At 38.8% G+C, this 13155-nt stretch overlaps 1 protein-coding gene across 1 annotated transcript; it reads left to right on the top strand.

Annotated features, from left to right (window-relative positions):
• The first annotated feature begins 411 nt into the window (after positions 1-411).
• On the top strand, positions 412-13075 carry tgfbr2l (transforming growth factor beta receptor-like). The gene is made up of 7 exons (XM_026946926.3): positions 412-641; positions 4729-4879; positions 6207-6409; positions 6533-7374; positions 9624-9765; positions 10153-10280; positions 11302-13075. Exons 1-7 carry the CDS (start codon positions 587-589, stop codon positions 11587-11589), a joined length of 1809 nt encoding a protein of 602 aa, XP_026802727.2. The 5' UTR covers positions 412-586; the 3' UTR covers positions 11590-13075.
• Positions 13076-13155: the final 80 nt, after the last annotated feature.

Below are 13155 nucleotides of genomic sequence, written 5' to 3' on the forward strand. Positions count from 1 at the left end.
CCTGGCTAAGAAGCACTGATTTTAGCATGAATTAAACCAACATTTATATTATTTCTTTCTTTTAACAGTCAGTTCATTCTGTGCTGGCAAAGTCAACCACACCACTGTGTCTATTCTGTGCCTTTTGACTTTTGAATCTGTGAGATATATTATTTTGTTCGTTCAGAGGGAAGGACTTGGCAGAGCTCACACTCACCATGTTGAAGTGATAATCACTCTATAGGCCTATTCTATAACAATAAGCCTATACAAGTCGAAATTCTTGGTACAGTCTTCAAGCATTTGATCTTTTAAGCTTTTATCTTGTGCTGATAAAGCTTATTAGTAGATTGATAGGCTCTTGAACAGACCACTGGTCTGCATGAATAAACTGCAGTTCCTGGGCGGGCCGCTTGCCACAGCTGGATTGAAAACATCTGGATCCGCCTCCGAGGCCAGAAACGCGTCGGTCCGAGCGGCTCAGCTCTTCCAGCTCGTACAGGACAGCCTCTAAAACTTCTATACATGCGAACTTTCCTTTGTCTCTGACAGCGAAGAAGGTCCAAGAAGAGTCTTACTGACTTCAGATTGTGTCTGGGGGAGAACTATGGAGCTCAGGGGCTGGAGATTCACGCCTTTCACATGTGTCCTTCTGTCGCTCGGTGAGTAGAAAAGCAGAGTTTCTTATAGCCATCTCCACTTTCTTTTGTGTTCATATTATCTGCAGCCAGCGACATACGAGTCGAGAGAGAGTCTCCGTCCAAAACTGCATACATACTACCATACCAAACAGCACAGAGACTCCTACATTAGTCTGTCAGTACAGCAGTGTGAGGCTTTAGATAGCTATAAGACCTGATTTGCATTTAGTTGGCTGCAAATAATTAACATGGCGGCGTAGTATTTATGAAATACTATTTAGCACTATTTTGATGTGCTGCTTAGAATTATGCTGACATACCCTACTCTTTATGAGGCACTGGACTTCTTATTTGAAGCTGATCAGAAAAAAAAAATACATTTGTCCTTATATCTAGTCAAGTTTGAGGCTGAAGTGTGAGAACTTTAGAACTGAGTAAGAAATATCTCTTCTGTTCAGGACAGGAATAATCTGTGTAAAAGTGATCATAAATGTGTATTTAGCATAACTGTTGGATATCAAAAGCATGTGTGGGAAAGAACTTATGAATCCATCCTATAACAGCTTCCATATATTAATTAGATTAGCAATCATTTGCAACAAAATCTTCAGTTTCATAGACTTTTTCCTGTTTAGCCATATTTCACAAGTTGATCTATGTATACTTTTAACAGCCAAGCAAGGGAGAAATGATTAAAAACACACAAACAAATAAAAAACATATATTTCCTTATGGGTGAAGGTAGATCATACTAAGGATATAATCAGGAATGTCTCTACAGATCTTTATATTATTTTTTAAATGTGTGATTTAACATAAAAAGTAAGTACAGTAATTCTCTTGGAGTATAATAATATTTAGTAAAAAAAAAAAAAAGAGAACACAATCAGTTCAATCTTTCTACTCTTTAATTTGCGTTTGTTTATCTTAAACAGATTGTCAAAGTTTAATATTAAGCATTGGAACCAAATGTATATTGATTACCTGATTAGCTTGTTGTAACAACTGTATACTCTAAATATTATTTAAGAACAGGATTTATTCTGTGAAGACAAAGAAAAATGTAATATACTGTGTCCATATAAAATGTCATTGTAAAATTCTAAGGAAATCTATCTTGAGAGTCCAAATGATCTTTGCTCTATAGCAGAAGCTTCCTTAAATGGTTGTGTTTGAGCGAACAGTTTTCGTTTTAACAGCAGTTAAAATCATTACAGTGTTTTTGAAGAGAACAAAATCATAAGCTCTTCATTTATTCACATAGCCCTCCAAGTGTTGTTGAAAATGGTGCCTAATGAAGATAAATTAGGTAATTATGAAGGAAGACAGAGGGCACATGTGATAAACTGGTGCCAACTCTAATGAATTTAAACAACATGCAGAGAGACAAAAGACACAGAGAGTGTGATGTGACAGTCTCTTCTCAGCCCTGCCATCATCGTTTCACACAATGCTCAAATTGTCCCAGTTACAGCAAAGAATAAGATGCTGAAGGGCTCTAAGTCACCCCGGTCTCAAAAGAGCTGTGATGACAGAGACAGGGACTGTAATCTTTCTCTCCTCTGCATCCAAAAAGTGCCTTTCTTTTGTGGTAGCAAAACCTGGGGCAGAGAATCCGAGTGATCATAAGCAGGATAAACAGATGTTTATTGTTTGGCATGAGATAATAGGTATTGAATTGGCAGTTGTAAGAACAGTCCCAAAATTAATTTAATAATTAATTTCTCTCTCATGATCTTGGAAGAGATCATAAGTTCATAAGTTCACATTTTGCTCCAAAATACATTGGATCATATTTGGCCCTGGAGCTTTAGAGGAAATCTTGAAGACATCTGTATATCATATGCATGTGACAGAGCCAGGAGTGATGTTTTGATTATGCTGTTATTAATTTATTCACAAAATGCTTTCAAGGCTATTGAATGGAGGTCATTATGCCACACAGTGGCAGAATGTGATCACTGCACTTTGAGAAGAATGTGCTTGAAAAGTTCCCGAGCTGTATTAAACAGTTTGGTGTGTTTCATTTTCAAGCACACATCCTGTTCATCTCAGAAGATAAGTATCAGGCCGTCCAGTTTGTTGAATCAGGTGCATTGGAGAAATTGTGCAATAGTGAGAGCAAGACTGTAAACCAGAAAAATCTCTTCTAACTTTCAGTGCTTAACACATTATGATGCATGATCTCTTGGCAGATCTGTGTTGTTTGTTTAAAGGAGTGGCATTATACTCTTCTGAATATTAATATACTGCATTGGAGTAGGCTGTGAACTGTAAGTGTAGAATAAGGAAGAAAAGTGTGTTTGACTGCAAACCAAACAACTACAGGCTGATATCTCAGGGCCTCCTGTGAGCATGTGGCCTTTGGATTTCCCATAAGTACAGAGGGGTTGTTCTTCAAACTTGGCCAGAGTGAACACTTATGGCTTTAATTTATTTCTGGAGCAGTCAACTGCTGATTTTAATTACTTTATAGTTTTGGGGGGGAGGAGGGGTTAAATTTTTTTTAAATTTATTTATTTTTATTATTTTTTAACCAGTTTCTTAGTTTTCTCTTTTTCTTTTTCTTTTTCTTTGTCTCTCTCTGTCTTTCTTTCTTTCTTTCTTTCTTTCTCACTTGTGTATTTTGATGGTTGGCATCAGTGAACATCTGGAAGCCTTTGTGAAATATCAGCACTGCTTCTTTTCATGTTTACTCAGTCCTATTAGATCACCACGCTCTCTGAGTGAAACAAGCTCACCCGTCATCTGGTTTCAATCAACAATTAATATTGTTGTGATGTGGCAGCATAAGGATAGCGGAAGGAAGATGCGTGGGAAGGAATGCTCCCCACACCCGACATAACACAGGCACTCAGAACCCCTCCACCCTCAAAGCACACATACAAACACACTGACAACTAAACCAAACCTATTCCAACACACAGTATACAATGTATATCATCCAAATCCATTTAGCTCTCTGTAGTCTCCAGATGGGGTGTAACACTTCCAAAAAAGGGTTGTATCTTATTAATCCTGATTGCAACTGCTCACTGTTATCACCTGGTATCATTTTCATTATGATAGTAATATTACAAAATGTACTGCACTATAAAAAAGACAAAAAGAAGTATTTGTGATTTCAGGCAATTACATTTGTGATTTGTAGATTTTTTTACTTTCTACTGATATTGACAATTTCTTTTTATTGAATATCATCAATATTATATTAGTATTAACAACTGTGTTGGTGGTACTGATTTGTCTTAAGGGCTTTTGGGTACATTTAAGTCAGTGTTATAAATTCTCTAAAGATTTATATAAGCCTTCAATAGACCTTTGTAATTAATAGGTTTAGAATTTTATGAAAAAATGAATATATATATATATATATATATATATATATATATATATATATATATATATATATATATATATGATGGTTCATGGTTGATAGGGGACACTGTATATTCATTAATTTATCCATTCATTCATTCATCTTCAGTAACTCCATTAGCCAGGTTAGGGTCGTGGTGAATTCAGAGCTTATCCAGAGAACACTGGGCATGAGCCAGGAATACATCCTGCCTTGTAACACAGTTTAACACTATTTTTCACCTAGAGGCAGAATTTTGAAATACTGGTTCTCAGCACCCCACAATTAATATTTATTTACTAGAGAGAATAGCAGCACTGAGCCTCTGTCTCTAATGTCTAACAGCATGCAGAGGATCTTAGACTCATTCATACAGAATATTTCAAGCTCCTTTAAATTCTTATATCTGCTTGTGTGGACTAATTCAGGCTACATGTTTTCATTAGGTACAAAATATATTTTTATATTATTGCCTTTGACCATATTCTGATTCCCTGTGGTATAAATTAATATATCTCTGAGTGTGTAATCTCATATGCTAAAATATTTCAGACAAATGGAAATTGTAAGCTTGATAAACATTCTGTTTTTTACTGCAGCCAAACACAATTCCTTTTTCAGTGCTGCCAATAATTATGCCATATGTATTTAAAAATAACATACTGTGTCAATAATTCTTGACTGAATATCTCTGTAAGTATGAAAGCATTGTGTACTAAATTGCTAACTCTTTATTTGTGCACATTTTAGTATTTCAGGCCAGTGCTTTCACTCACATAACAACTAACCTATGTAAGTGGTGTGACCAGTCCAGTCCTGTGTGTGAGGACAACATCTGCATGAGCAACTGCAACTTCAGCTCCTTTTGTACCCATGCTGAGGAGGTCTGTGTGGCTATATGGTAAGTCTGGCCTATGCCACTTTTTATTTATAGAATGCAACGTCACTAAGTCAAGCCACCATCGATTCCTGCTGTGTTGGGGTGTGAGTGGGCCACGGCCGAGTCTGGAGACGCGGTTGAATTCTTGGACACTGTGTATGATTCATGTCATCCCACAGCCACAGCCCACAAGTCTCAGTTCTAACTTTTTGTCTCACATAAATGTAAGAATTATAGAGATGTGAGTGACTTTATACATAGTACAACCTTGAACCCAAGTTATATATTGTGGTGTCTTGTATCTTTAGATTGGCATAAGACAGTGTATTAAAGTGTATCTCACGATAATAGTTTTAAAAAAAAAGGAGATATGAACACTAATATGACAACTTTTAGCTGAGCTACGGCTCTCTGGACCCTTGCTATGATAATAGACTCTGTTTTTAAAGATTTCCGCTAAACTAGTTCCGCCCAGTTTGGCACCCGAGGAGTTTTTTTCTGGGAAGTTTATAGAACTGACCTCTGATTGACCGTGTAGTAGAATCTGGCTGTGTAGCGAGAGATAGCCAGCACTCAGGGGAGCACAGAAAAAAACATGGCTCAAATAAAAGAGTCAGATAAAAACTCCTCACGAATACAGGATGAATAACAAACACATTTATAACCTTCAGAAAAGAGCTGACTTTGGCAAGAAGTACAAAGAAAACTCCTGAGCAGGGATTCCCTGATCACTTGTTATTCATATTTTTTGCTGTTGAAGAGCATTCCTATGTTCAAAAAAAGGTCCATTTGTCTATCTTATATACGTTAAACCTAGAAGAACCTTGGATTCTCAAACATTCAGCTGTGTCTTGTAGCCTCTTTATTTATGTGTGTATGTGCCTGCTTTTCACAAAAAGAAGCTAAACTAAACACATTTTTAATTTTGTACCACACTGTATTTATCAAATTAATTTACACTTCTCAAAATTTTTTCACTTTTCTATTTTACATTCAACCCCTGATCATACCAGCAATAAAATAAATTAGACTGACGACAACAACAATAATAAAAATACACACACACACACACACATACACACACTTGTCTTTATTAAGGGGAGGTCCTCTTCCTTCAAACTGCTCAAATCCTTTCAGACATTTGCTTTTATTTGTTTAACAGCTGTTATTCTTATATCCCCAATAAATACAAATAATCATGGTTTAAATTTGTGAGAGCAGGTACTATTAGATATTATTATAAGATTTGAGTATAGTATCTATGATAAACCAAGATTCTGAAACATTCAGCTATGTCTCATAGCCCTTTTAGTTATGTATGTATGTATGTATGTGCTGTTGTTTACAGGAAGAAGGAGAATGAGAGTGTGAGCGTGCAGACTCTATGCCATAATCCTCTACTTGTACTGGAGAACATCTTGCTGTTTAACACCAGCTCCACAGAGTGTGTAATGACTTCAGTGCCCTCTGAGAACAGTATGCTGTTTCTCTGCAGCTGTATCAGAGAGCATGACTGCAATGACAGGCTCATCTTTGAGAAAGGAGCAAATGGTAATAATAATAATAATAATAATAATAATAATAATAATAGATACTTTAAGTGTATCTTTTTCCCATAAAATTGCTTAACCATACAAAGAAAGGTGCTGACATTCTGTAAACATTTCTCTCTAGGGTTCTCAAGGCTAAGAAGTAAAGATGTGATTCCAGTAGTGGTGATAAGCCTGGTTCCTCCAATCCTAGTAGCTGTAATTGCTACGATGGCATTCTACCTCTACCGCACACGCCACCTCAGCAAACAACCCAAAGACTGGGCCCCAAAGCGCACACATTACCAGTCATTGGACCCGCCGGAGGCGCGTGCTGGTGAAGCCAACACCAGTGACTACCACGGCAAGCTTCTATCCCTCGGCGAAGACGCCAATTCAGACATATCATCAAGCTGTGCCAATAGTCTAAACCACAACACAGAGCATCTACCTATCCAGCTGGAGGCCCTGGTTGGTAAGGGACGATTTGCTGAGGTCTGGCGAGCACGGCTTAACCACAGCGAATGTGGCCAGTATGAAACGGTGGCAGTAAAAATCTTCCCAGCTGTGGAATATGCTTCCTGGCGCAACGAGAGGGCCATCTTCTCTGACCCCAACCTGAAACACGAGAACATTGTGCAGTTTCTGACTGCAGAGCAGCGTGGAGGTACAGCTAGCTCCCCCCAGAGGCAGTACTGGCTAATCATGGCCTACCATGCCCTGGGGAATCTGCAGGACTTCCTAGTGAGCCATGTGCTGAGCTGGAGTCAGCTGTGTGCAATGGCATCCTCAGTGGCACGAGGCCTAGCGCACTTGCACAATGACACAACACCATGTGGGACACCCAAGGTGCCCATCGCACACAGAGACCTGAAGAGCAGCAACATCGTGATGAAGAGCAACAATGAGTGTGCTCTGTGTGATTTTGGCCTGGCGCTGAGACTGGACATCTCTCTCACCGTGGATGACTTCGCTAACAGTGGGCAGGTGAGGAGGACCAACGTAATCATACAACTTCAATGTTACAATGGAACAAATGGTTATAAATAGTTATGGATGGTTAATATTATGAATTATCACAAATGGTTTCACATTGTTAACATTTTTCCTACTTCACCCTTTGTGAGCAACCCAGTAAACTGAACATTATAAATTGTTACACACAAGTGCATAGAATAGAATAGTTAACATTGTTGCTGTTACCTCTGTTCAGCGTTTCATCATCTTCCTTAATCCTTCTAGGACTGATTTAAGTCTGTGAGAAACTTGATATTTTAGAGCAGGGGTCAGGAACCTAAGTCAGATCAATATTAAGCTACAAATCTCAATGATATTAAAACTCAGGTTCAGTGGAATCTATTACTTTTTAATAATACACTGGTCAAAATATTTTGATTACAAATGAATGACTAAAAATTACTGCATTTGTACATGGGTCTACAAATCAACCCCTATGTAGTGCAGAGCAGAGTCAGCAACATATCTAATCTGCATTGTGTTGTTCATCAAAGTACTACAGTTTGCCACAAAACATCATGACTACATGACAAAAGACTGCACTGAGCTGCAGGTTTAGTCTGCTGCAGTGAGGCTACTAGATTAGAGCAACCACAGAATATCAGATTAACTCTATAAACTCTGAATGACTGTTTTAAAGGAAAAAAGCCAAAATTCAGACAGTCCATCCAGCAACGTATCCTAAACCACAGGATAATCCATACGCTTTTATAAACTTCTATTTACATTTGTTCATTTTTCAGTTGTACATTCAACCCATGATTATACTAACAATAAACAAAAAATCAACAATAAAATACATTAAAATAAAAACAGATTTAAAAAATGTACAAAATGGGTATGCACATACACTGATCAGCCATAACATTAAAACCACTGACAGGTGAAATGAATAACATTGATTTTCTTGTTACAATGGCACCTGTCAATGGGTGGGATATATTAGGCAGTATGTGAGCAGACAGTTCTCGAAGTTGGTGTGTTGGAAGCAGGAAAAATGGGCAAGCATAAGGATCTGAGTGACTTTGACAAGGGCTAAATTGTGATGGCTAGACGACTGGGTCAGAACATCTCCAAAACAGCAGGTCTGTGGGGTGTTCCCAGTACGCAGTGGTTAGTACCTACTAAAGTGGTCCAAGGAAGCACAACCGATGAACCGGTGACAGGGTCATGGGTGCCCAAGGCTCACTGCCATTGTAGGGAGCGAAGGTTAGCCCATCTGGATTGATCCCACAGAAGAACTACTGTAGCACAAATTGCTGGAAAAGGTAACCCTGGCTATGATAGAAAGGTGTCAGAACACACAGTGCATCGCAGCTTTCTGTATATGGTGCTGCATAGCTGCAGGCCGGTCAGACTGCCCATGCTGTCCCACTGCCGAAAGCGCCTACAACGGGCACGTGAGCAACAGAACTGGACCATGGAACAATGGAAGATAGTGGCCTGGTCTGATGAATGACATTTTCTTTTACATCATGTGGACGGCCGGGTGAGTGTGCGTCGTTTACCTGGGGAAGAGATGGCACCAGGATGCACTATGGGAAGAAGGCAAGCCAGCAGAGGCAGTGTGATGCTCTCGGCAATATTCTGCTGGGAAACCTTGGGTCCTGGCATTCATGTAGATGTTACTTTGACACGTACTATCTACTTAAACATTGTTGCAGACCAAGTACACCCCATACTGGACTAACAAGTCTGATCCATGGAGCCCCCACCTTGCAACTTACAGGACATAAAGGATCTGCTGCTAACGTCTTGGTGCCACAGCACATCTTCAGAGGTCTTGTGGAGTCCATGCATCAATGGCTCAGAGCTCTTTTTGGCCACACAAGGTGGACCTACACAATATTAGGCAGGTGGTTTTAACGTTGTTGCTGATCAGTGTATACTGTACGCTGTATTTATAATATTCATATATCACACTTATCCTGTATATCATCGTCTTGCTTTTGTTCCATCCACTCTGGTAAGTATATATCTTCCTTCAAACTGCTGATGTTTAATGTTTATTGTGTACAGATACCAAATCTTTCCAGGCATTTGCTTTTACTTGTTTAATAGCTGCTCTTCAAGTCCTAAATAAATACAAATCATCATGGTTTCAATTTCTCAGAACAGGTGTTATTAGAAGTAAGTTTTCTATTTCTTAAATATAATAGAACAAATCTCTTACCCTCCTGCAGCTGCCTTATGTAACTGAGCTGATCTTTACTTCTAAGGTTGGAACGGCACGCTACATGGCCCCTGAGGTCCTAGAATCTCGAGTGAATTTGGAGGATTTGGAGTCCTTCAAACAGATGGATGTGTACTCCATGTCTCTGGTGCTGTGGGAAATGGCCTCTCGCTGTGATGCTATTGGAGGTAAGAGGCATGAGACCCAGATAGCCTCCTATAAAATAACCCAACAGTGCTGCACAATGTAGTGTAATTTTTAAAACATTAATCACATTATTGGCTTCTGCTATATGATATTACAAAAGCCACGGTATAATGGACTTTTTGGTTTGAAAGGCAAACTCTAAGAGCTCTAACAAATCAGAAATTTCCGTTATGTGCTGTGTGAGCATTGTAACCACTGTTCATAGAGAGTGTTCAGCAAGCACTCTGACAAATAGACACGTTTTTTGGCCAAGTCATACAGCCCATGGAAACATAAAACTACTGACTCTCTGAGACATTCTCCACTGACTGAGAGTGAAGTGTAAGCAATGTTAAAGTGGAATAAATAAATTATTGTCGCTTGGGCAGAGGTGAAGAGCTACGAGCCTCCGTTTGGTTCGAAGGTGTGTGATCAACCATGTGTGGACAGCATGAGGGATCTGGTGCTGAGGGACAGAGGACGACCTGACATCCCACTCAGCTGGACAATACATCTGGTACGTGCTACAAAAAATACTTTACTAATAAATAAACATTATTTTTAAACCACAGTATAATCATACTGGCACTGGTACCACCAGGGGTGTAAAAAGTACAGAAAAAAATATACTTATGTGAAAGTGTGGATATTGTGTCCGAATCATACACACTTAAAAGGAAAAGGAGCAATCCAAAATTATATTGGAATAACAGTTAAGTGTTCAAACTTAAATGTATACAAGTATTTTATTAAAGTAAAATATAAATGGTTTCAACTGAATTTAGAAGTGTATACAAGTTTTTTTCCAACAGGAGCTCACACTTGCAAAATTGTAATTATTGATTTACTTTGTATTAAAGGTTAAGGTTAGGGTTAGGGGCATGAAATTTGGTGTGAAATTGAAGTAGAAAATTTTACTTCCTTAAAGTAAATTCAGTGAATATTGACACCACCAATGTCGTGGTGTCCTTACAAATTGGTGTGGACATTCAATTCAATTAAATTTTATTTGTATACCACTTTCAACAATGGACATTGTCACAAAGCAGCTTTAGAGAAATCCAGATATAGATTTAGATCCCTAATGAGCAAGCAGGAGGTTACACTGGCAAGGACAAACCTGCTGAGATGACATGAGGAAGAAACCATGAGAGAAACCAGACTCAGAAGGGAACACATCCTCTTCTGAGTGATGCTGGCTAGTGAGATAATAAATCATTACTCTTGGACAGTTGTATACTATAATATCAAACAGTACTAAGTGTGTTGAATGGATGTTCCATAGGAGCATTATAGTCTTTATGATTACGCCAGCAGTTCTTAGGTCTAACAGAAATGATTGCATTTGATCGAAGGGTTTGCATATAAATGCAACTGAATGAACTGGTAGCAAGGAAAAAGAAAAAAAGTTGTATATTCCACTTCTGGTTAGCACACTATATGCCTATTCTGTTTCATTTGTATTCTTCTTTCTCATTGAGATGAGTGTATTCCCTGAAACTAAGTCTTAAAGGAATCTTTCTGCTCCATCATTACAGGGAATGCAGGTGCTAAGTGCCACTATTACAGAATGCTGGGACCATGACCCAGAGGCACGTCTGACTGCACACTGTGTGCTGGAGCGCTTTAACTCTATGGAGCAGGAAGAACTGGAGAGCAGCACTGTCTTTGTTTCCATCCCCAGCTCCACTGAGCAGCAGGACTCCCCTCTCCCCTCTAACTGCACGGAGCATGACACTGGCACGTCGCCAGCATGCCCGCCACAGCCGCAAGCCACAGTCGATGCTCAAGCCTCAACCTCCTTAAGGCCGCTGAGTGAAGTGTGACCACTCCTCCCCAAAGCCCTGCAAACCAGACTTGTTTTTGTAATATATATTGGTTCAATATGTGGAGCTGGTCTCCGTCATCGGGTTCTTATTATTTTTAAATATTAGCTTTTTGTTTTTAGAATTAATGAACATGATGTACCACTGAAGAAGGACTAAAGGATGAGCAAGATAATATAAGCACTGGCTTCTGGTTCATGACATTCCCATAACCTCTTTGTCCTTCAATAGTTGCCCGTGCAGAAGTTATTTGCCCTAAAGCAGAGTCTATTTGAAGTACCTTTATAAGGTAATCTTTAGTTTGTGGAGTATATATAAAATCCTGCGTTTGCTGTATCAGAGATTTCTGAGAGACACAGAGTTAACACAGCATAAAGGAAAGCGTCCTTGCTGTGCTGGCAGTGTATGTGTGTGCCATTTCTACTGGCAAAAAAAAATGTTTTCCAAAAACTGTTTACCACACATCATTTTCTCATTTGAGTTTTTCCATTGCCCTCTGAGTCGCTTGCTTTTAACAACAATGTGGTCATCCCACGAGCTTGGCTTTGGGAGGGGCTTCAATTCGATTAACCACAAGCCCTGAAGCAAACATACACTTTAAAGACCCAACACGCAAGCGAGTGGGAAGAACTTCTTTTTTTTTAATTCAGATGAAGGAAAATCAGAAAGCGTTTTATTGTTGCTCTAAATTGATCCGTGCGCATAGGCCTGTCTTTATGGAAACAATTCATAGCTGCTTTGAAATCTGCCACAAACTTGAGGTTTAAGTTCCTTTTGGTTAGGATCATTGTTATATTGCACATTTAATTACTGCTTGCCTGCTTCAGTTGCTGCTAGCCATATTGTCTAACTCACTTAAAGTGGTCACACACTCATCTGCCAAGAGGTTATGGGAAGAGTTTGAACCAGACTTTCATCATGAATTCACCTAATCAACAGATGCCGTTTCTGGAAAGAACAAGAAGTTAGTTTTTTTTTTCTTTGGTAAATGAAACCATTGATTAGCAAGCTAACACAACTGAAGACAGGCACTAGTTCTAGAGTCACAACACACTGAGTGTAATCTTGTCTTTAAATAATCTGTGTGAAGTACAATGACTATTCTTTGGTCTTTTCCCCCCAAGAGCCACAGCACAACAAAAGATCTTTGATGGACTTTCAATGAAAATGGCAGAAAGAGCCTAGAGTAGAGTCTACAACTAACATAACACAAAGATCTTAATGTTATGATGCTCATGGGAAATCTAAGCTATTTGTATACACAATAGTTTAATTGTTTTCAATAAGTGTTCTGAAGAGACGGTAAATATCTGTGATCTTATAGCATACTACACATCATGCACTGAGTAAATTGGCAGTTAGAATAAGGTTTGTGAAATGATGAACCAAAAAAAGGACACATTTATTGAGCCATTTTGTCCTTTCCTTACTGTGAACCGGTGTCACAACTGTACAGATCATATACTCATAAAGTGTTTATATCTCATTGTGTCCTAAGATTTTTTGGGGGTTTGTTTTTAGCACATTGAAGCTATTGCACAACCAAAACACAATTGTATGATAAAG

The sequence above is a fragment of the Pangasianodon hypophthalmus genome, chromosome 5, assembly GCF_027358585.1.
Source record: "Pangasianodon hypophthalmus isolate fPanHyp1 chromosome 5, fPanHyp1.pri, whole genome shotgun sequence".
NCBI classification, from domain to species: Eukaryota; Metazoa; Chordata; class Actinopteri; order Siluriformes; family Pangasiidae; genus Pangasianodon; species Pangasianodon hypophthalmus.

Bases quoted from the DNA above. Each gene is read 5' to 3' on its own strand.
- tgfbr2l (XM_026946926.3), top strand. From the start codon at position 587: ATGGAGCTCAGGGGCTGGAGATTCACGCCTTTCACATGTGTCCTTCTG. The intron at 642-4,728 runs GTGAGTAGAAAA...TGCACATTTTAG, and splicing joins ATGTGTCCTTCTGTCGCTCG to TATTTCAGGCCAGTGCTTTC. The intron at 10,281-11,301 runs GTACGTGCTACA...CCATCATTACAG, and splicing joins TCAGCTGGACAATACATCTG to GGAATGCAGGTGCTAAGTGC.